Source organism: Artibeus jamaicensis, unplaced genomic scaffold (genome assembly GCF_021234435.1).
Source record: "Artibeus jamaicensis isolate MK-2021 breed Jamaican fruit bat unplaced genomic scaffold, CSHL_Jam_final contig_464, whole genome shotgun sequence".
NCBI lineage: Eukaryota > Metazoa > Chordata > Mammalia > Chiroptera > Phyllostomidae > Artibeus > Artibeus jamaicensis.
This window is the reverse complement of record NW_026521842.1, coordinates 14277773-14299237: the sequence shown is the minus strand read 5'-3', so window position 1 is coordinate 14299237 and position 21465 is coordinate 14277773. Positions and strand designations below refer to the sequence as shown.

The following is a 21465-nucleotide window of genomic DNA, read 5'->3' as shown; positions in this document are numbered from 1 at the left end:
TTTATACTGCAGCCCCCATTTTACAGATGGGGAAATGGGGCCCAGAGTGTATGGTTTTCCTGAGGTCACATGGCTTGTATGTGTAGGAGCTGTTGGGGAACCAAGCCGGATTCTAACTCCTGGTCCTTCTCCCACTAAGGTCTCCTCCAGTCCCCTCCTCTTGGGGCCAGCGCCGCACAGGCTCAGTGTCAGCCTCAGTGTCGGAGGGGACACAGGGCTCCTGAGCTGTGTGCTGCCTGAGGACCTACTCACCCAGATCCTGTCCGAACGTATACAGGTGCGTCCACACCATCCCCATGAGTTGTAGGGCTCACACGCCTTCCCCCACTGTGCTGGGGCTCTGAGCCGTTCCCCACCCACAGTGGCCAGGAACCCAGGGGCCTTGGGGAGGAAAGACGGGTTTCCTCACCCTCAGCAGTCATTTGGTCCTCCTTGTGACAGCCTGTGTCCGTCCCCTCCCCGCACCCTGGCTCAGTCTGCTGCCGGAAGCTACTCACCTTAAAGGGCCAGCAAGCAGAGGTCAGGCATTCAAAACAAAAAAACAAAAACAGAGTCACGGCACAGACTACGGGGGTGTTTTTAAAACTATAAGGTGGAGCCATTACGAGTTAGAGTTTGAAGACATCTTAATTGCAGTAAAAAAATGTTTTAATATGTCATTAAGTGAGAAAAGATTATGTGCCATATGATTTCACTTATATGTGGGTCTAAAGAACTAAATACACAAACCAAACAAAACAGACTCACAGAAATAGAAAGCAAACTGATGGTTGCCTGGGGGAGGGCAGTTGTGGGCTGGGGGAGAGAGGGGAAGGAATTAAGAAGCACAGACTGGCAGTTACAAAACAGTCACGGGGATGAGAAGCACAGCACGGGAAATACAGTCCGTAATGTTGGAACGGCCAGGCACGGTGCCAGGTGGGCACGGCAATTACAGGGAGAGCCCTTCGTAAAGTATATAAATGTCTAACCACTGTGCCGCACACCTGAAATGAATAAAAATAATATTGCATGTCCACTGTAACTGAAACACTAAACAAGAAAAGCAGATTATGAAATAGTGCATAAAGCACAATTACACTTCTATAAAAAGTTTATAAATGCATATCATACCCATAATACAAACTCAAAACACATGTAAACTCTAGTTGTCTTTAGATAATTACAGGTTTTTAGTCTTCGTTCCTGAATTATTTTACGATGACATATTGCTTTTAAAGTCAGAAACTCAGTAACTGCTTCCATTTTTTAGAATCTGTGTGGGTTACACAGTCACGGAAAAGACCAGCAGGGTCTGGGAGGGCACCAGCTAAGCCTGTTGGCTGCCCGTGGTTTACAGGGAGCTGAACTGCCCAGCAGGTCCCACAGCTGTGTTTGTTTTGGCTTTTGCGAACTGGGACACAATATTAATTGCATATTTAATATAATAAGATTGGACTTGAGGTTCCCAGGGAGGAGGAATGTCATCACCGGAAATGACTTATATAAAGTTTGGACTGCTACTGCCTTAAAGGCACCACCATTCGCCACTGATCTGAGCAAGGTGGCCCAGTCAGTGCACAGGTATTTCGGGAACCCGGATGAAAATAACATTGCACTGGCCAGCCGCCCGTGGTGGCCAGTCTGTACCACACTCCAAGGGACAGCGCAACGCAACAGAGTCTGTTCTTCAGTGGCTGGTGTTTCAGAATCATTGTACTTCGAGGCAGGGATGCCACTAAGAAAGACAGAAATGTCCCCTCTGGTACTTCGTCCTTGCCGCCTATCACCCTGAACATGAGGGCATCTGTCCTTTGCCTCTTTCTGCCCTGTATCTCCTGCATCTTCCCAAACCCTCACTCTTAACATTTAGTTCGTTTTCATTATTTCTATAAAGGGAAAGTAAATCTTCCATGACCGACCAAATATTTTGATTTTTCTCCTTTATAACAACACCTTGAATTGAGCAGGCAGTTTAATGGTATTTTCATGGGGGCTCAGTAGGTCTGTGGAACCAGTTGCAGCTCCGGGAAGAGCACCAACAATAGAGCAAGGCGCTGTAGAGCGAACAGATGGTCCCGTGGCCATGGTGACTGTCTTTGCTCTCTCTGGTTTCAGCTGAGTGACTGCTACCAAGGGGTGGTGTTTGATGGCCTCGAGACACTCTTTGCTCGGAACGGGGCTGCTGCCCTCCTCTGCCTCCTGAAGGCCATTGGCAGCCGGGACCACATCTACGTTCTCAACATTGCCCAGGAGTACGCAGCCATGAAGGCCCAGGAGAAAGCCAAAAAGGAGCAAGAAGGCAAGGTCCCATACCCTCCTGGACTGTCCTGCACAGGCCCTACCAGGTCTTTCCTTTCAACGTGGCTTTTACCCTTTAATAATGCTTCACTGCCATGGTAACCCGTTGGCAGCGAAGCCAACCATTACCTTCAGTGACACTGTTACCTCTACCGTCTCCTCAGTGCCCCACCTCTGTCCTGGGCAGTAGCTAAGAGTTCACATTTTCTTCTGCTTTGCATGTGAGGGAACTGAGACAGGAGGGTCCTGCTGAGAGATCGCAGAACGAAGGGTGAGCCTACCTCTTCTTGGCAGCAGACACATTTCTCTTTCCCCCAGTATCTCAGGTTCACAGTCACCTCTGGAATTATAGCTGACCCGAGGGGCACACATCACCACTCCCAGCTTGAGCCAGGTGGCAGATGGGCTTGTTGGTTTTGTTCAAGCCAACTGGTAATTCCCTGTAAAACTAGAGATGTTGCTAAACTTTTCAAAAACAACTTCTGCGTTTTAACCCTCTGTATACTGTGGCAGACCTTCTATGCAGTTTATTTTTTTAAATATATTTTATTGATTATGCTATTACAGTTGTCCCATTTTCCCCCTGTCACTCCCCTCCAGCCTGCACACCCCCTCCCACCTGCATTCCCTGCCTTTAGTTCATGTGCATGGGTCATAAGTTCTCTGGCTTCTGCATTTCCTATACGGTTCTTACCCTCCCTCCTATTTTCCACCTACCATCTATGCTACTTATTCTCTGTAACTCTGTAAAGTCGGTGTAATTCTAAGGCCTTTGCTCCCCCTCCCACCCCCCTGTCATTACACCAGTGGCCTGGAAAATTTTTTCACTGATTTGAAACATAGATGCACATAGAGTATTATTAAATAATAAATTCCCAGTTTAGTCAGAAGTAGACCTAGCAAATTTTGGCCCCCAAGAGAGAAGGTGGCACTGTCCCCCGGTGGCACAGCCTCATTCTGACCCCCGTCCACATCGCTACCCCTCCTCACTTGGCCTCACCCCTCTCTTCTAGAGCAAGCTACCCAAATCGTAATGCTTTTCCAGCAAAGGGGATACTTACAAACACGGAGCTCTCTTAGTTCTTAAACAGAACTCAAAGGCTGTTTCCTTATATCCTCGCCCAGACAAAAGTCACCAGGAAGAATGTCCCAGCAGTGTTTCCAGCAGTAGTTCAGCCTCCAGGTTCCTGATTTTCCAATAAGCTCCATTCGCCAGAATGATCAACTTGAAAGAAAGCATCTCTTTTCATTTTTCTCAATTATCTGTGGATTGAAGTTTTTCACAGTTGCAGATGGGCTCATCTCCCCTGAATCATCTGCATTTTGAAAAAGCCTGGAGAGAGTGTGCAGTAACAATATTACTGCATTAAAATCTGATTTTTATTGATCATTTGTGGATGTGCCAGGCACTGGGCTTCCCACGATTGCTTATTCCTTCGATCCCACAGCAGCCCCAGGAAGGAGGATTCTCGTTCGTATCTGTTACTTTCCCTCCATGAATGTTGGGGAGAGGACTCGGTGCAGGTCTCTGAGCCCAAAGCTAAGACGAGAACGTGAGGTGAGAATGCTGTGTGTGGGTGAGGTGTGAAGGGGAAGCGAGTGCCTTTGTGCTGAGTGTGAACCGCACTTCGGGGCCTGGAATCTGCGGCATGTGCAAGACGACCCCTGAGTTCTGTCACCCTGAGCTCTCTGGTGGCAGACACTCACAGCAGGTCAAGTCCGCAGTGGAATGTTTCCTGTCGCCACTGTGACACAGCACCACAGACGTGGTGACTTGAAACAATGCAGACGTAGTGTCTTCCGGTTCCAGAGGTCCGAAGTCCTAAAATCGAGGCATCGGCAGGGCCGCATTCCTGTGGAGGCTCTCGTGGCAAACCCCTGCCCTTCCCTTTTCCACTTTCTGGGGGCCTCCTGCCTCCTCGGCTGGTGGCCCCCACCCTCCCTCCCTCTGGCGTTGGCTGCTGTTCTCCCATCTTCCCTTCCTCTGCTCCATCACATGTCACCACCTCTGACTCTTGGAGGTTATATTGGGGCCACTCAGATAATCCAAGAAAATCTCTCCAACTCAAGGTCCTTAACTTCATCACATCTGCAAAATCCTTTCTGCCACATATGGTAACATATTCACAAGCACTGGGATTCGGACATGGGCATACTGGGGCCACGATTCAGCCTGCCACAGATGGAGGCTAGTGGTGGACCTGTGTGGATGAAAGACGTCCCACCGCAGATGGGGGTGCTGCTGCCACACCAGCCACCCCTCCCCGGCGCAGACCCGGTGCAGGCAGGCTGTTCAGAGCAGAGCCAAGCCACAGAGGCCCCCAGCCAGACCTAGTGAGTGGCCCCCCTCACCTTCCTGTCTCTGTTCCCCCATAGAGCAAAAACACAGGGAAGCGCTTGAGAAAGAGAAGCAGCGTCTCCAAAACATGGACGAGGAAGAATATGATGCCTTGACAGAGGAGGAGAAACTCACGTTCAATCGGGAGATTCAGCAGGCCCTCTGGGAGAGGAAGAAAAGGTTGGAATCGGGGGCTAGCTCCAGATACAGAAAGTAACAGATACGAACAAGCAGAAGCAGTTTTCTCAGGAGCAACTTCCGCTGGGCACACAGCCCATCCTGGAGATCAGGGTCCCCCTCCAGGGTGGCAGCCATGGCCACGGGAGACCCGGGATGGCCAGCTGAGAGCAGGAAAACATCTTGTCCATCCAGGGCGCTGGTTGCTGCAGCCTCTCAGGGTTTCCCCAGTTCTCCTCTCCTTCCTTCTCTCTGAAGGCCGTTTGGGACGAGGGGAAGGACTATGCAATATAATGGAAGAGGGACTTTGGGCCCCAGTGCTATCCTGGAGCTTCCACCGGCTCCCCCTGACATCTGTCCCCTAGGTGTGGCTCTTCTACCTCTGTGTTCAAGTGTCCACCCAGGGGCCACACTCTTCACAAGGGTATGGTGGTTGTTCCCCAGAACTCAGCCATTTTTCCTCCTTCCCTGGCCACCACCTCGGCCTTGGGTGGTGCTGTCCATCCCCTGAGGTCTGGCTGCTTCTCCGACTTGATTCTCGGCCTCAGCAGTTCACCAGAGCCCTTGAGCCAGCTCCCAAGCCAACGCTGTTGGCTACCTTCTAGGCCCATCACTGGGACCAAACAGGAATGACTGGATATCCCCTCCACACCACCCAGGGCCCAGGAGTTCCCAGGGCTGCTATCTCAGGCTCTCAGATACAGTGGCAGTGGGACTTACGTCCTTGTTGCTTTCAAATGCGATGGGGGAGGAGGGGTTCTATTTCCTACTCCTCTGTAGGATTCCAACATTGGGCAGGGCAGAGCCAAGATACCTGCCTACAGTTTAGCCTCCTTCTTCCTTCTTGTATCTCTAGACTCCCTCCCACTGATCCCAAAGAGCTTTTATGACCTCTCCGCCCCTGCAGTATACCCTCAGTTCTTCTCCTGCTTGGCCCATTGCAAAGTGCCCAGTCCTCCAGAGGTATGAAAAGCCTGGCTTTAGGATTTCAAAGGAATCTCTTTGTTCTCATCCAGGTCGAGGCTCCCAGGCATGCGTCTCATGGTGGACTTAGAAAATGCAAATCTGATCTTCAAAGCCCCGCAGTGGCTTGTGTGGGCTCCCCCAACACGCACTCGCACTCGCACTCGCACTCGGAGCAGTGAAGTGATGATGAGTCAGCTTCAGTGGGCGGAGTGTCGCAGCAACAGGGGACAGCTGGGGATTCCTGGAGAGGAAAATAGATGGGTTTTGTGTCTTCAGAGATGCCCAGCCTTGGTGCCCTGGCCGCCATTAGCAGCAGGGCAGGCCCAGCTGAATCCATAGCAGGAAGGGAAGGAAAGAGAGAGGAGGAGAGGACTGTGGCTCTCAGATCCAGCACCATGGTTCCAAGCTAGCCATGGGAGGGACTGCTGTTAAAAACATCATGTCTTGTTGTCTGACCATCAAACACCAGTGTAGGAAGCTGGGCCTCCTCCGTACTGATATCGGAACGGTCTTTGAAAGCTGTTTTTAAAGTGTGCCAGCATCAAGCTTATTTTCAGCTTTGGACTTGCTCTCCTTGGAAACCCGTTTGGAGTAGAAATACAGATTAATTGAGAACTCTTAGTTGAGCTTCAGTTCATCAGTTTTACTGAAAGACCATTCAAAGATAGATGTGAGCCACCTTCCCCTTCCTTCCTTCCTTCCTTCCTTCCTTCCCTCCTTCCTTCCTTCCTTCCTTCCCAGGTACCCAGCTTTCTTTTGTTCCTTTTTGTGCCCAAAGCTCTGCTCTGTGTCTCCCAACCAGGCAGGGAGGGGCTCGGGCAGCAGGCCTCTCAACTCACTTTTTCTGCCTGGTTTAATAAAGGGAGTTGGAGAGATTGGCAAGGGAGATGCAAGAAAAGAAGCTACAACAGGAGCTTGAGCGGCAAAAAGAAGAAGATGAACAAAAAAAGAAGTTTAGAAAACCAAAGCAAGGAGCAGCAAAGGAGGACCCGCCTCTGAAGAAATCCCAGACATCAAGCCGGCAGGTAGCAACCTTCACTTGCTTTTTACCAAGAGGCAAAAGCAGAGGGCTCAGCCGTTGTAACCACGCCTTCAGTCTAGCACCTTCCCCTCCAGACAATTGACCTAATAGTACTAGTCAGATTTTATGATGGAGCAGAAAGTAGGAGGACAGGGACTGACATCTGGTGGACACCAATTGTGTGCTAACTATTGGGCCTGTGCTTTGTGTAATCCCGTCATTTTTGGCATCCCATCGACCCTGTTAGACAAAGACAGGAACCTTGTCCGAGGCTTAGAGAGATGAAGTCGCAGTTCCAGGATTTCACCTAGTTATGTCTGACCACAGCCCTTGCTCTTTCCACTGCCCTCTGCAGTCCCCCAGATGGTGCCAAATAGGCTGGTGGTAGATTTGCCTCCAGTAAGCTACAAAGTTAATGAAGCCCCCGTGTTCAACCAGCAGCTTATCCTTGACAGCAGTCAGGGAAGACTCTCAGCATTAGCTTGTCCTTGCAGACAGGTACCAACCAGTGTATCGACCTGCCAAGTTTAGGGATAACATCCCTGTCCACAGAGATGGAGAAGGGGCAGAACAGCCAGAGCAGCACCCGGGGGGGGGGGGGGGGGGGGGCTGTCATAGCTGAAGGGGTGCAGCTGTCTGGTGTACACGGTGGCCTTTTCCACACTGTGAGTTCTGAGAATGAAGCTAAAGCCAGACTGCCAGACAAGGTGCAGTCTGGTCCTGGTAGGGGAGCAAGACACAGCGACCACAATGCCCTCTGTCCTCTCCCAAGCCCCTGAAAACAGGTGTAGAGGGACCATGTTCAGTGATCTTTCCCTGTGGATCCTGCAGAATGCAGCTCTCAAACAGGAGCTCACAGCAAAGTCGCTGTGTACCTTTTTCAGTATTTACAGATCTGGCCCCATCCAGACCTATAACGAGGAAGGGCCACAGGATGGGCATTTTGATAAAGGTCCCCCCAGTGATCTGCAGGCACCACCCTAGACATGAGTCCTGGAGTCCTGTGAGGGCTTTGTACAAAACAAAATGTCCTCTTGCTCTTTTTTATGTAATTTACTCTCCCTTAAAGAACTGTTTTAAGCATATTTTATTTGTTTTGCCTTCTAGGCTCTTGCTTTTTCCAAACTTGATGTCAAGATCGACTCAGTAGAAAGAAAAGTATCTGAGAAAGAGCCAGTAATGTCTGAGAAGGAAGAACTAACCAAGAAGAGAAAGAACCAATTCACAGATAATGTCCTGGGGCTCCCTCTTGTCCAGGAGCAAGAGGACAGTGAAGTGGACCTCCTGAAGGATGCTGACAAACCTTTGGCCCAAAAGTTTAAGATCTACGAGTTGACTTTGAAGGATATCCAGAATATCCTCACTTACTGGGACCGGAAGCAAGGAGTTCAAGTGCATCACACTGGAGCTGACGACCTGGCCCACGAGCCCAACGACCAGCGCCAGGCTCCATCCACAGGGCGCAGAGGCCGCAAGGACCGGGAGAGGGAGCGTGCAGAGAAGGAGCGAGCCGAGAGGGAGCGCCTGGAGCGGGAGAAGGCCGAGAGGGAGCGCCTGGAGAAGCTCCGGGCACTGGAGGAACAGAGCCCTGGAGGAGAGGGGGACAGGGAGGAGGACCACGAAGGAAAGAGGGATCTGGGGGTGCCGTTCATAAATATCCACACGCCCGACTTGGAAGGCTCCAGCTGGAAGCAGGCCCTGGAGAATGACAGGCTTCCCAAAGTGGATCAGGTGCGTACCCTTCTGCGGGGCAGGGGTGTAAGGAACCAGTGAGCAGGAATTGTGCTCGTGGTCATGGAGGGGTTTCCTTCTGCCTAAAATCTGCATCCCCTTAACTCCATTAACCTCTGGGGTGCCCTTGGACAAGACATGAATGGCTAAAAGAGCCTTTTTGTGCTTGGTGAAAATCCATAGACAGTTCCACAGACCCAAATTATTGCATCTAACCTCATAAAAAGCCACTTGGAGGGCTGGTTTTCAATATTGACGGTACGGTGCTGCCCGCTGGCAAGGCCGGTATACTTCAGGGTAAAGCAAGAGGCTCAGCCACGCTAAAACATTTTCCCACAGGCCCCCTCGGTAATAAACTATGCCATTGGTTCACTCTCATGTCCCTAAAGACAAAAGGTTTTGCATAGCCTAAAGCCACCTTTGGCGGTGGTTTGCAGGGGGTGGTTATGATAGCTTTTCGTCCAAGGACAAGCTTTTTCCATAAAACACCAGAAAGCAAACGTTTTAGGCTGCAGATTATACATTCTCTGTGGCAACTGCCAACAATATGCAAAAGAATGGTCATGGCTATGTTTTCTTTCCAAAAACAGCAGGCCAGATTTGACCAAGGGGCAGTTTGCTGATCTCTGGTTTAGTTTATCAAAAACTAGATTCAACCTTAAGAAGCAGAGAAAGAGCCTATGAGGGATACCGAGCAGGGAGGGTTAGCTGAGAGGATCAGGGTGATGCAGGAGAGCGGCCCGATGTGGCCTGGCCATGCGGAGCCTTCCCCTGTGGTGCAGGTGGGCTGCAGGGGCCGAAGACCACCCCCCCCCCAGGACACATGACACCAACTCTGCCCTTTTACGTTTGTGCCTCAGGGCAGCCTGAGGTAAGGAATTGTCCTGTTTTGTTTTGGGGTTTTTTTTTTTCCGGAAAGTTTTTATTTTAAAGGACATCTCATCTTGGTTTGTATCTTTTTGTCTTGTTTCATACTCTCCACCTTCCGAGCCATAGGCAGGTTAGACTGTCACTTAAAGAACCCCTGGCTCGATGAACTTATTCATCCCTTTCCTCCCAGACTTTCTGAATCCCGGGAGCTGGCTGCAGTTACACATTAGTCAGGGCATCTCTTTCCCTGCCTGGCCTACTGGCTTAGAAATGTGGGGTTACAGGAAGGGAGTTACCTGCGAGGCCTAATAGCCCATTCGATCCACAGAATGGACACTCGGGTGGGCTAGGACATGTACTGTACTGTTGCCATAACAACACTTAGCATCCTGTTCTGAGGGTTCTATGGGCTGAGAAGGAAGTTGCTACCAAGTTTTCAAGCCCTCTGCTCTGGAGCACACTCGTTCATTCTATGTCAGATCAGAATGGGAGAATAAAGTAGGAATAAATTCTCTCAAGTTTCTTTTTGACTTCTCTCTTCATTCCCATCCCTTAAGCTGTTCCCAAAACCTTTGCTTTTTTTCCTTTGCTGTGTTTAACTTGCTGCAATCCTAAATTTCTTTTACCTTTGAAGGAAAGCACATTTAAAGATAAAAGAAAAATTAACTTGGAATCTGAAAATAGAATAACTATAGATATCAGAATCTTAACAGCTGCTCTCTTTAAACAGAAATCTATCGAGTGCCTACTGTGTGCTAGGCTATGGGCTTTGTTGATCTGGTTCCTGTCCTAATGCAGTGTGCAGTCCATTTGCAGCGTTAATCAAATAGTCAACAACAGAGTGACAAATGCCCAGTATGGGGGCGTGGAGCTGCGTCAGAGGCCCTTCACACCCTCCCCTGACACTTGCCCACTGCAGTGGCATCTGCTGAGAACTCGGAGGGAAAGGCGGGAGGTCTGCGCCACCCTGTGCTTGCTGGGAGGAGGTCGAAGGAAACTGACAGTGGCCTTTCTCCTTTAGATCCTAGACGCCTTGGGCCTGGGTTCCTCTGGACTGCCCATCCCGCCTCCTGTCTTATTCTCAGTCATCTCCTACCCTGTGAAGCGGCTGCCCTTGGCCTTAACGGAAACCCTGGAGCATTTTGTGTTTGTGACCCCACCATCCGAAGAGGTCTCCCTGCTGGAGGACAGAAGAGACGAGTCAGAAGAAGATCTTTCGAACACCACCACTGTGAGCTCTCTGAAGGTAAAGAGTGCGCAGCTTGTCCTGGCTTTAGTGGGACGTCAGATAGGTGGGGGAGAGCGTCTCCCTCCACGTGGCTGAAAATTGAGTGTGGTGCTGCGTGTCATGCTCGCTCAGGTGCTTCCCCTCCCCGCGCTGGGGGTCCTGCCTGCGCCAGCCTCCCCAGGCAGCACCTTCCCCAGCTCCGACTTTTCCTACTTCCCAAGAGGAAACCGGAAGTGACCGCTTCTCATCTCCCACCTTTACCAGTCCCCATGGGAAAGGTCTAGAGAACTTGTCAAATTACTGTGAAGCTCATCTGCAAGAAAAAAATAAGCAAAACTAGCTCTTCTGAAAAGCTAGTACAATGTATGTGTGAAGTTGAGTAATGTACACAGTGCATGAGAACACACAAGAGTCAGCAGACACAGATTGAGGGAACACACACCTCGAGAGGAAGGCCAGACTGTGGAAGAAATTATGACGGGAACATTGGGTACTTAGGTAGTCCCTTTGTGTCTCTTCCCTTGACCCAATGCAGTAAAATCAATTCCAGCTGCATTAAAAATGTAAGCAATTAAAATGAAATGATGTAAAAGTAGAAGAAAACATACAGACAATTACTAGAATAAATTACAAAAGAAAAGTAGATTAAAAATTATAGAGGGGCTTTTTATTCCCAGAAGAATATGGTGGCCCAAAATTTGAATCTCTCCACACGGCCACCTACAAATCATGCACATCAGCAAAGAATAAATAAAATCAGTAGCAAATAAAATCACCTACAGATGCTGCCTGCAGCTCAATTAGGTGACAAAGAATGGCCCAGCCTTCAGTGTATGAGCAAGCAGGAAACCAGTGTCTCAGTGAGCTGCCTTTGTGGGCACACCTTACTAGAGCAGAGCCCAAATGAAAAAGATAAAAAAGGAAAAAATTCCAACGTCAGAGGTGACTGTTACTCTTTTCTGAAAATTGACCATTACCAGGAAAGAGATAAGCATTCTTTTTTTTTCTCGAACCATTTTAGGAGCAATTCTAGTTTATCCCAATTGATGAAGGAAAGCTCTTAGTCTGAGAAGAATGACAGCTGAAATTATAGAAAGAATGGTAGAATTAGAAAAATATTATTCTCTTATCCCTTGTGGGTCGCAAGTAATAAGGAGCGCCAATGGATGGAAAAAGCAGCGGTTTGTTGGGGAACAAGACACTAACTCGAGCTGGAGCGTCATCCGCAGGTGGCCAGCTGGCTGAGAGGGGAGGAGCTGCTTCAGCATGGCCACGCCCTGCAGGCACCACTTCAGTCACACGAGCACACTTTGTGTCTGCAGTCATGGGCCAGCCCAACACTCTTTATCCCCCATTGTAGTGGGGCGTGTTATACACAGCATCCTCTATAAGTCTAACCAAGCTTTCAAGCCTAATTTTCAGTTTATGGGAAATACAGGGAATTAGAAGAGTAACTTAGGTGTCACTCTGAGAACAGTTAGAAAATTTTAGACTATGGAATATTCTGTAAGAATATGGAATATTCTGTAAGAAAACAGAACTGGTCTCTCTAAAAAGTGTGATTGGGAGGGGGTATGGGCCCTACATCAGGGGTGTCAAACTCATTTTCACCGGGGGCCACATCAGCCTCGAGGTTGCCTTCAGAGGGCCGAGTGTCATTTTAGGACTGTGTAAATACAGCTGTCGCTGCCACCGGTGGAAACAAGGTAGAAGGCCAGATCCAGCCCGGGGCCTTGTGTCTGCTTTACCAGATACCGAAGAAACACAACAACAAAATGCGAGACAGGAACACAGTCCCTGCCAGCATCAAGCTCTCTTTAAGGTCTAAGCCTCCTTCTCAGGGAATGGGGTACCAAGGAAAGCTCTAGACTTCTACTCGCTTCCCTTCTACTCTAGTGTAGGCATCCGGGCCCTACTCTGCTCTAGGCAGCCACCAACACCCTGAACCTGCGCACGGTCACCCCAGACCGCAGGTGTGTTGTAGGCATCCATGTCTTCTGTTCATATGTATGTAAGATGAGTATTTCAGACCTTGTGCCCCTCTTTCATTGCAACCCAGGAGGACCTGACCCTTTTATCTAAGGGGAGCAAACAGAAACTGAAAGAAAAACTAGAACAGGTTCGTGAGACTCCAAAGGACAAACGCCACGTGGCCGGCAACAGGAAGAGCATTTCTACAGGAACTTCGGGAGCCATTGCCTCGCCGTCAGAACTAGACCCCGACAACCTGTCTGAGCAGCTCTCCCAGGAGAAATTCATCAGGTGGGCCTCCGGGCAGCCCAGGGAGAGAGAGGCTGAGGCACCGCTTTGAGGGTGCAGCTGTCACGGCAGCAGATGGGAACAGGGCTCTTCTGCCTGGGGGACCCTATGGACCTCCATGCCTGACCCCAGCAGGGTGGGGCGCCCACACAGGCAGCAAGCCTGTCTTCTCTTGGCCCAAAGGAAGCATTCTCGCTTGAGAAGCCCATGTGGTCATTTGCAGGCTGAATTATTTCCGGTGGATTGTGCCCCCCAACGGCGAGGTGGCACTGAGAGTGCAGTTCTCCGCCAGCGATCTCGGGAATTTCGACCAGACCTTTAACTTCGAGATCCTTGGGACGTGCCGCCAGTACCAGCTGTATTGCCGTGGCATCTGCACTTTCCCTTATATCTGCCAAGACCCAAAGTAAGTGTTTTCCATTTCGAAAGTAAAGGTTGACAAACGCACGTTAGCTCCCCGTGCCACGCTGTTTCGAGCAAGGTGGTCCGTAATGCTGACGTGGAACTGGGGTGACCTCCCTGGTCCCCCTGTGTGGGGCTCCAGTGTCTCAGACACTGGCCGAGTCACAGGAATGACGTGACACCCTGAGACCGAGATAAAGCTCACATTTGGCAAGTTAGTTTGTTTACTCAACTATTAAGCAAACTTAAACAGATTTTATATTTACTGTAGGACTCTTTGGGCTGCATTATGACTATATATGTGAATCTCCACAGGTGAGCTCTTTTCTGAGCTACCAGCACCACTGGGCCCTCTGGACACCACATAAAGGCACCTGGCAAAGCAATCTAGTGGGCAAGCCCCTTCCCCACCCCCAGGGAAGGGACTTTTTACAGCTCTTCCACCAGGAAGAGCTCTTTTGCAATTCTAAGGAGCCACATTGGATAAGGAACTCAGAAACTAGTTAATATCTACCAAAACTAGGTTTCCATCGGGATTCTTAGGAATTTTTCTTGCTGGGCACACAAGAACAGGAAGTTCAATCCAGCTCTATCATCAGCCCTTTATTGTTAAAGACAAGAGTGGCATCTTTTTCTCAAGTTCAAACTGTACTATTTTCAGTCAGGGCCAGGGGGAGGGAAGGAGCAGGAATGAAGCCTCAACAAAGGTCTTCAAATTAAGAGTCATTCCGTCTCCAGGCACCTGGACACTTTGCTGAACATAGAGTGTTGGGTTTGTGTAAACCTCAAGCATTGGCACTGAACTTCCTTTCAGGCAGCCTCTCCTCTTCTTTTTCTCCCCGGTATTCAGAGTGGTATTCCCTCACCGGAAGACAGACATGAAAGCAGATGAGATCATCTTTAAGAAGTATGTTATGAGCATGGAGAGGTTTTACTTCGGGCCACTGCTGTGTGGAAAATCAAGAGATAAGTAAGTGTTCTGGTATCTCAAAGCAGATTTCAGACCCCTTCGTTGGGCTCATGAACCAGCAGAGTTTCTATGTGGACATAGCTTTTATTACTGTTGCCTCAATCCCCAAACCACAAATTAGGAGAACTGGATTCTTTTTCTTTTTTAATCCTCATCCAGGGACATGCTTATTGATTTTAGAGAGAGAAGAAGGGAGGGCAAGAAAAAAGGAGAGAAACATTGACACAAGGAAGAAATATCTATTGGTTGCCTCCTGCACACGCCCTGACTGGCACCAAACCCACAACCCAGACATGTGCCCAGATTCAAACCAGTGACCCATTGGTCCACAGGACGACACTCCAACTCCCTGAGCCACACCAGCTGAGGCGAGAACTGGATTCCTGTACCCCAGGTTTCTGCTAAGCACCCAGATGAGTGGGGGTGCCACTTTCCCAGATGGGAAAGTCTGGAAGAGGGTTAGGTTTTGCTGCAGAAGGATAGGACCAAGAGTTCACTTTGGAATATGTTAAGTTTGAGAGGCTTGAAAGATACACCTAGTAGCCACATAAAGCAGGGAATAGGCTACAAAGTTTTGGTTCTCAGAGGAGAGGAGCCTGTCTTCAAGACAACAAAAGCTATGGGCATGGATGAGATTGCCTAAGAAGAGACGTTATAGTAAGGAGAGAAGGACCACAAATGGAGCCCTGAAGAATTTGACTACTTATAAGAGTTGAAGCCAGGTCCCCGCTGGTGTGGCTCAGTGGATTAAGTGCTGGCCTGCAAATCAAAGGTTTGATTTGTAGTCAGGACACATGCCTGGGTTGCAGGCCAGGTCCCCCCCCCCAAAAAAAAAGAATTAAAGCCGGCAGAGGAGATGATTGACAGGGCCAGAGCTATTGGTGGAAACCAGAAAAAGGTGTTTTTGTGGAGCCACAAGAAGAGGGTGTCATCAGCTACTGACCACAGTGGAATGCTGTAGAGATGATGAGGACCTCAGTGTCCACAGGGTCCAACACCATGGAGATCACTAGGGGCCTTAGCAAGAGCCCTTTCAGGGGAAATTCTGAGAATGTAGCCTAGGTGAACAGACTTGAGAAATCAGTAGGAGGTGAGAAAACGAAGGCTGGGTGTGAAGATAGCTCACTGGAAAACCTTGGCTGTGAAGGGAGTTAGAGAGAGTTGAGAATGGGAGGGAGACTTGGAGTCCAGGGAAGGCTGTTCATGCAGTGTTGTTCTTACAATGTTTGGAGGCCAAGGGGAAGTAGGGAGGGAGAGACGAGTTTAAGGGGAAAGTATGGCTCATCAGTTCCCTGAGACAACACAACCGAATGTGTAGATGTTGGCCTTTGCCAGGAAGAGGGACCATCATCTCATACGAGGAGGGACAAAGGTGAGATAGCTTTAGGTGCTGGTACGTTTACAGGTTTGGTTGGAACCGTGAGAAGGTTCCCATGCAACTGTCTGTTTTCTCCACGGTGAATGATGCAAGGAAATCCCCAACAGTGAGGGAAGTGGAGGGGATTAAACACAGTAAGAAATGGAGAAGGTGTGAAACCCTTTTTATGGAATGTGGGAGAGGGACAATATTAGAGAAATAGGTCAAGGTTACCAGGCAAAATTAAAGGCTCAGATGAGGCTGATGGTTACACATTTTCAGTGATCCTAGTCTCTTCCATTACATACAGATTTCTTATATAGGCAGGGAGGTAAGACACAAACTAGAACCCAGGACTCAACATGTCAGCACTCAGTCTCACATGTACTGTGACAAGTACAGAGGGTGTTTTTCTCTGCTTACTTGGCAGAACTAATGAGCCATCTTTTTTTCTCCTCTTCCTTAATACCTCCTTTCTGTTTTCTGTGCTGCTGACTAGAAAGTGAAGGTGAAGATGTGGGTCAGGTTGATGGATATGAGGTGCAGAGAAGCCTGAGGGTGGGAGTCGAGTGAAAGATGGTCATTCAGAGGGGCCTGTGTTCAAGACAGCACTGGAATGACCCAGCATCTGGGGCCGAACAGCACTGGTCCAAGAGGAGGACAGTTACAGCGGCCCAGAAACAAGGACCAGTGCAACCAGGTGTAAGGCATTTATTTTTTTAAAGCTTGCTGAGCCATAGCGTGCTAATTTGCAAAGTGGGAAAATAGTAGCCCCCACCCCACAGATTTGTGAGAAGTGCACTGGGTAGCGCACAGGAAACTTTCAGCACAGTGCCAGGGTGTAGGCACCAAAGCCACCACCCCTTTGGCAGTCAGTCACACAGAGCGCTCTGTCTGTCTGACTCTGATTTAGTCTCTGCCGTGCACTCCCCTCCCTTCCCCCATCATAGCCTCCAAAAAACTCTTCAGACTGTTTCTGGGCACCAGTGGGTACTACGGCACCTTACTTTCCTGACCGATGCTATGATCTGAAGATGTGCATCTTTACCAGCATTTTTTTGTGCTTTCCATGGTTCCTTTCTTATTTGGTACCATTAACTGAGCAGCTTTTAGCACCCAGGATGCTTGACTCTGTGGCTCTCTCCCTAAGGTACCAGGAAACAGCCTTGTGACAGCGAACTATGCCAAACGAATCCAGGGAGGAACAGTAACTTCCCATGCAGGTGTAGAAGGCAGTGAATGAGGTCATCTCTAAGACAGATATGAAGTAAATTGCTCAGATGATCATCTCTTCTGAGAATATAAGCATTGGGAATGGTAGAGCTGGTAATTCTCAGGATTCTTTGCAATAATCACTACCATTGTTGGGCATTTAATACCTGCAGCTGTCTTAAGAACACTGGATGCACTGTTTCATTTAATGTTCACAGAAATCCTAAGAGATTCATGATCCCATTTTAAAGATGGGGAGGCCAAGGTTTGGGGCAGGGCAGCATGGCAAGCCTTTGCAACTTCAAAGCTTGTGCTGTCAGCTACCGTGCCACTGCCGCAGTGTGACCGCACTGTCCTTTGGAATTGCCTTGAACCTCACAGTTTCCTTTTCCACCTGAGCTCTTAGTCAGTCCTCACATGCACACCCATAATTTATGCCTAGTTTTTGTTCATTTCCAGGTACAAGTCCTCCACGTTCCCAGGCAACATGGTGACACTGACAATCATGAACAATTCCCCAATGGTCGCGGAGCTGTTCTTCTGTTTCCAGCACGATATCAAAGCAAACACCTACTTTCTGGAACCCGTGAACATGGTTCTAAAGCCCAGTGAAAAGCAGGTACAGCCTCGTGGGAACCAGTCCACCATGGCAAGGCTTTCTTGGGAAATTTGAGGCCTTGGCATCCTCAGCGTAAATGCACTTCGTTTTGCCTCTTCCACTAGGAGCTGACTGTATGGGCCTACCCTACTGCAGTTGGTGTCTTTGAAGACAGCATTGTCTGCTGCATCAAGGACAACCCAGAGCCAGCCATCTTCAAATTAAGCTGCCAGGGAGTCCGCCCAGAACTGGAAGTGGAGCCCAGGCAACTGCATTTTGATCGGCTTCTGCTGCACAGGTCAGGTTCTCGGTGACACCAGGACTGGAATGGACGTTAAAGAATGTTTAGTTCTAGGCTGAGCAACTCATCCTGACTTCCTCAGGGCTTTACTAAGTCCTGTGTTATGAGAAATTTCTGTCCATGTGCGAATCGGGGTGGGTAGTAGCCCTGCTGAGTGCACTTGGGTTCACTTGGCTGGACTCCAGCAGGGTCAAGGCCCTCAGCCCACGGTCAGCTGCCAAAGTGGGTGCATATTTGCTTTTCTCTCAGAAGGACTAGCTTTTCCCAGATTCTTAGAGCAGTCCACTACCCTAAAGGGTTAAGAATCTTTAGCCTAGAAATTAAAGTACAAACAGAAAACGCTAGACCAAAACCAGAACTTACCATATTTTGCCATTTATAATATGCACTTTTTTGCCCCAGTATTTGAGGAGGAAAAAAGGATGTGCATTATATACGGATAGTGCCTGAAATACCTTGTATCTGTTCTTGTGTTTTGTAATTATTTGTTACATGAAATATCTTGTACTATATGTTCAAAAATAAATGTTCAAATTCCTTTATAATACAAAGACCAATTATCTAAGTGTAAATAAATTAAAAATTGAATTTAAAAAAGAGATTTTTTTTCCTGAAAGTTTGGACCAAAAACGTGGTTGCGCACTGTACACAGGAGCACATGGCAAAAATATGGTGATATTTATTCACTGGAATCTATGATTCTGAATAAAGAACTTTTATTTCTGGTGATGCCAGGACAGAATATTGTTATAATATGGATCCTGCATTCTTTTATCAATACCATCAGGCCCATTCTGTGATAAATACAGATTAGTGAACTAAGTAATAGCTGAAATAATCAGAAGTACAATTTCTGATCTGCCATATAAATCAATGGACAAAAATCTCTTTTGGTTTATACAGGAAAGAATCCAAAGTAGTCGTCCTCCGCAACGTCACGGCCCTGCCCGTGGCCTGGCGCATCACCAGCCTGGAGCACCTGGGCGAGGACTTCTCTGTGTCCATGATGCAGGGCACCATCCCCGCCAAGGCCGAGTACAGCCTGCAACTGCACTTCCAGCCCTCCAAACCCATCATCGTCAAGAAGGCGATTCGGTTGGAGGTGAGGCTTCTCCCACCTTTAGACTTGGTCGTCAGTATGTGTACACACTGGGTTCCCTCACACACATACACTATACACACCACACACACACATACTACCAACACACATACTACCAACATATACACTATACATACCACACACATTACCAACACATGCTACCAAGACATACACTATACACACCATACACATGCATACTACCAACACACACAAAGCCAGGTCTTCCTGTTACACGCTCCCATCCAGTCCCCATCTGACAACCCCTGACCCACAATACATTGCTCTGCACACACTGTAAGCTCCCTAAAGGCAGTCTTGTTTATAGCTGGTTCCCTAGTGCTAAGAACAGAGAACTCAGTCGATGCAGAGTGAATGAGAAAGTGAGTGAATGAATGAATGAATGAATGAATGAAGTTACTATCCCAGGTGAGCATCAGGTTCCTGATTTCACTCCCCAAACTCAGTCACTCCTCAGATTCCTGTCTCAGGAAATGTCACCCTCCACCCAGCTACTCCGCAAATACCTAAGAATCACCCTCAATTCCCCCTTTTCCTGACGGCCTCCCCTCCGCCCTAGTCCTCCAACACGTCTTGTCAACTCCGTCTCCCAGCGTGTCTCTGCCCCTGCACTTCTCTGTCTACACTGCCCCCCCACCCTCGCCCAGGCCACCTGCCTGTCTCTCACCTGGACTCTGCAGAGGCTTCCTAACTGGTTTCCCTCTTCACATTCCCCCCAAGTGTCCAGAGAGATCGTGAAAATGTTAGCCATTCTCCATCCTAACACACTCTGCTGGCTTCCAGCTGCCGTGAGAATAAAGCCCAGGGTCCTCACGTGCTTCGGAAGCCCTGCCTGCCTCTGTGTCTGCATCTCACTCCACCCTGGCTCTCACCCACTGTCATACGGTCACCCACTGACCGTATGGTCTGTCATACGGTCTCTCAGCGTTTCCCATACACTCTGGGGGGAGTTGGCTCCTGCTCTAGGGTCCACTAAACAGCCCTGCTTCAACAGAGTTCCTTCGGTCATCCCACCAAGGGAATTTCCTGTTTGTGCAATGATTCGCCCTGTCTTCTGTCCTTCAAAGACCTACTCTTTCCTGATGTTACCCCATTTCTTTCCTTTTTTTTAAGATTTTATTTATTTATTTTTCAAGAGAGGGAAAAAGAGAGGTAGAAAAGCATCAATGTGTGAGAGATACATCGATTAGTTGCCTCTCGCATGCCCTCAACTGCAGACCTGGCCCACAGGCCAGGCATGTACCCTGACCGGAAATCAAACCAGCAACCTTTTGATTCATAGGCTGGCATTCGGTCCACTAAGTCATACCAGCCAGGGCTCCCCAATCTCTTTCTTTACTTTCTTATGTGAACTCTGTTAGGGCAAGATCTCTCCTGACTTGTCTATTAATCTGTATTGGTTTCCTAGGGCAAACTGAGTGGCTTAAAAACAACGGAAAGTTACTCTCTTACAGTTCTGGAGGCCAGAAGTCTGAAATAGTGTGGTCTGCAGAGCTATGCTCCATCTGAAGGCCCTACGCAAAAACCCTTCCTGGGCTCTTCCACATTCGGGGAGCTCCAGCTGTTCCTGGGACCGGTGGCTGCGTCACTCCAATCTCTGCCTCCAGGTTCCCACAGCCTCTCCTCTGCGAGTCCTCTCCTTTTCTGTCTCTTATTAAGGACACTTGTCATTGGATTTAGGGCCCACCCACATAATCCAAGATGATCTCATCTTGAGATCTTCAAGTTAATTACATCTGCAAAGACTCTTTTTTCAAGTAAAGTCACATTTACAGATGTCAAGGATTCAGGCGTGAACATACCTTTTTAGGCCCCATTCAGCCCACTGCCCCAACCTATCCCCAGTGTGTAGCACGGGCCTGAGTGTACAAGGCACTTAGTAAATCTGTCTGTCGGATGAAGGAATGAACAGATGTCATGGGGTGGCAATGCTTGAGTCACTTCTGCAACAGTCAAGTTCGTGCAACTTCCCTTGGAATACCTCCAGGGATGAAAGCCTTACCAACACTTCCAGGAGCCTGATCTTCCTTCGAACAGACCTGACTGTTCATTCCTCCTTCGGCTGAGTTCAAATTCTGTCCTGTAATTTGTACAAATTAATCCTGTTCTACGTTCTGGAGACAGTCAATGGATCTAATTTCTCTTATCCACCCATGACAGTCCCTCAAATCGCTGAGAACATGTATTGATAGATTTATCAGTCCACAAATGTGTATGATCCCAGAGTTGATTGTCAGCATTTCTAATGCCCGTCTCCCCACAGCCACAGGTCCCTGCACGGTGGACCAGGCCACGAGGCTGGTGGAGGCCTCATCCTCCAGCTGCTTGATCGTGGAAAATCTGGGATTCCCAAGGTGGGGGCAAGGGGACAGAGGAAGCACTGGAATACTCTGAGGGGTCACCGTGACAGCTGTTTCCTAACTGGCATGGAAACATTTCTGTATTTTAACATGGCATCCCTGTGTGTCCCAGTCAAAGCAGACACAGTGGGTCTCCCCTTAGGCTCCCCAGAGATCTAAGGCTTCTCTCCCCTAGACTGTATTCCTTCACCATCTACATGAGGAAATAAATGCCTTGTTTGGTGAACTCACTTTTTAAAATCTGTGTATCTCCCTGTTTTCCTCACTTACAAAATGTA

General features: G+C 48.8%; 1 protein-coding gene across 1 annotated transcript in view; it reads left to right on the top strand.

Annotated features, from left to right (window-relative positions):
- The window catches only part of HYDIN (HYDIN axonemal central pair apparatus protein), a 339107-nt gene that overhangs the window by 255648 nt on the left and 61994 nt on the right, over window positions 1-21465 (top strand). The window contains exons 43-54 of the mRNA XM_037154186.2: window positions 140-277; window positions 2098-2281; window positions 4657-4798; window positions 6624-6786; window positions 7890-8513; window positions 10405-10629; window positions 12671-12873; window positions 13094-13276; window positions 14123-14242; window positions 17271-17430; window positions 17535-17707; window positions 18614-18812. Of these exons, the coding sequence (XP_037010081.2) occupies window positions 140-277; window positions 2098-2281; window positions 4657-4798; window positions 6624-6786; window positions 7890-8513; window positions 10405-10629; window positions 12671-12873; window positions 13094-13276; window positions 14123-14242; window positions 17271-17430; window positions 17535-17707; window positions 18614-18812 (2514 nt within the window). The remainder of the gene's footprint in view (window positions 1-139; window positions 278-2097; window positions 2282-4656; window positions 4799-6623; window positions 6787-7889; window positions 8514-10404; window positions 10630-12670; window positions 12874-13093; window positions 13277-14122; window positions 14243-17270; window positions 17431-17534; window positions 17708-18613; window positions 18813-21465) is intronic.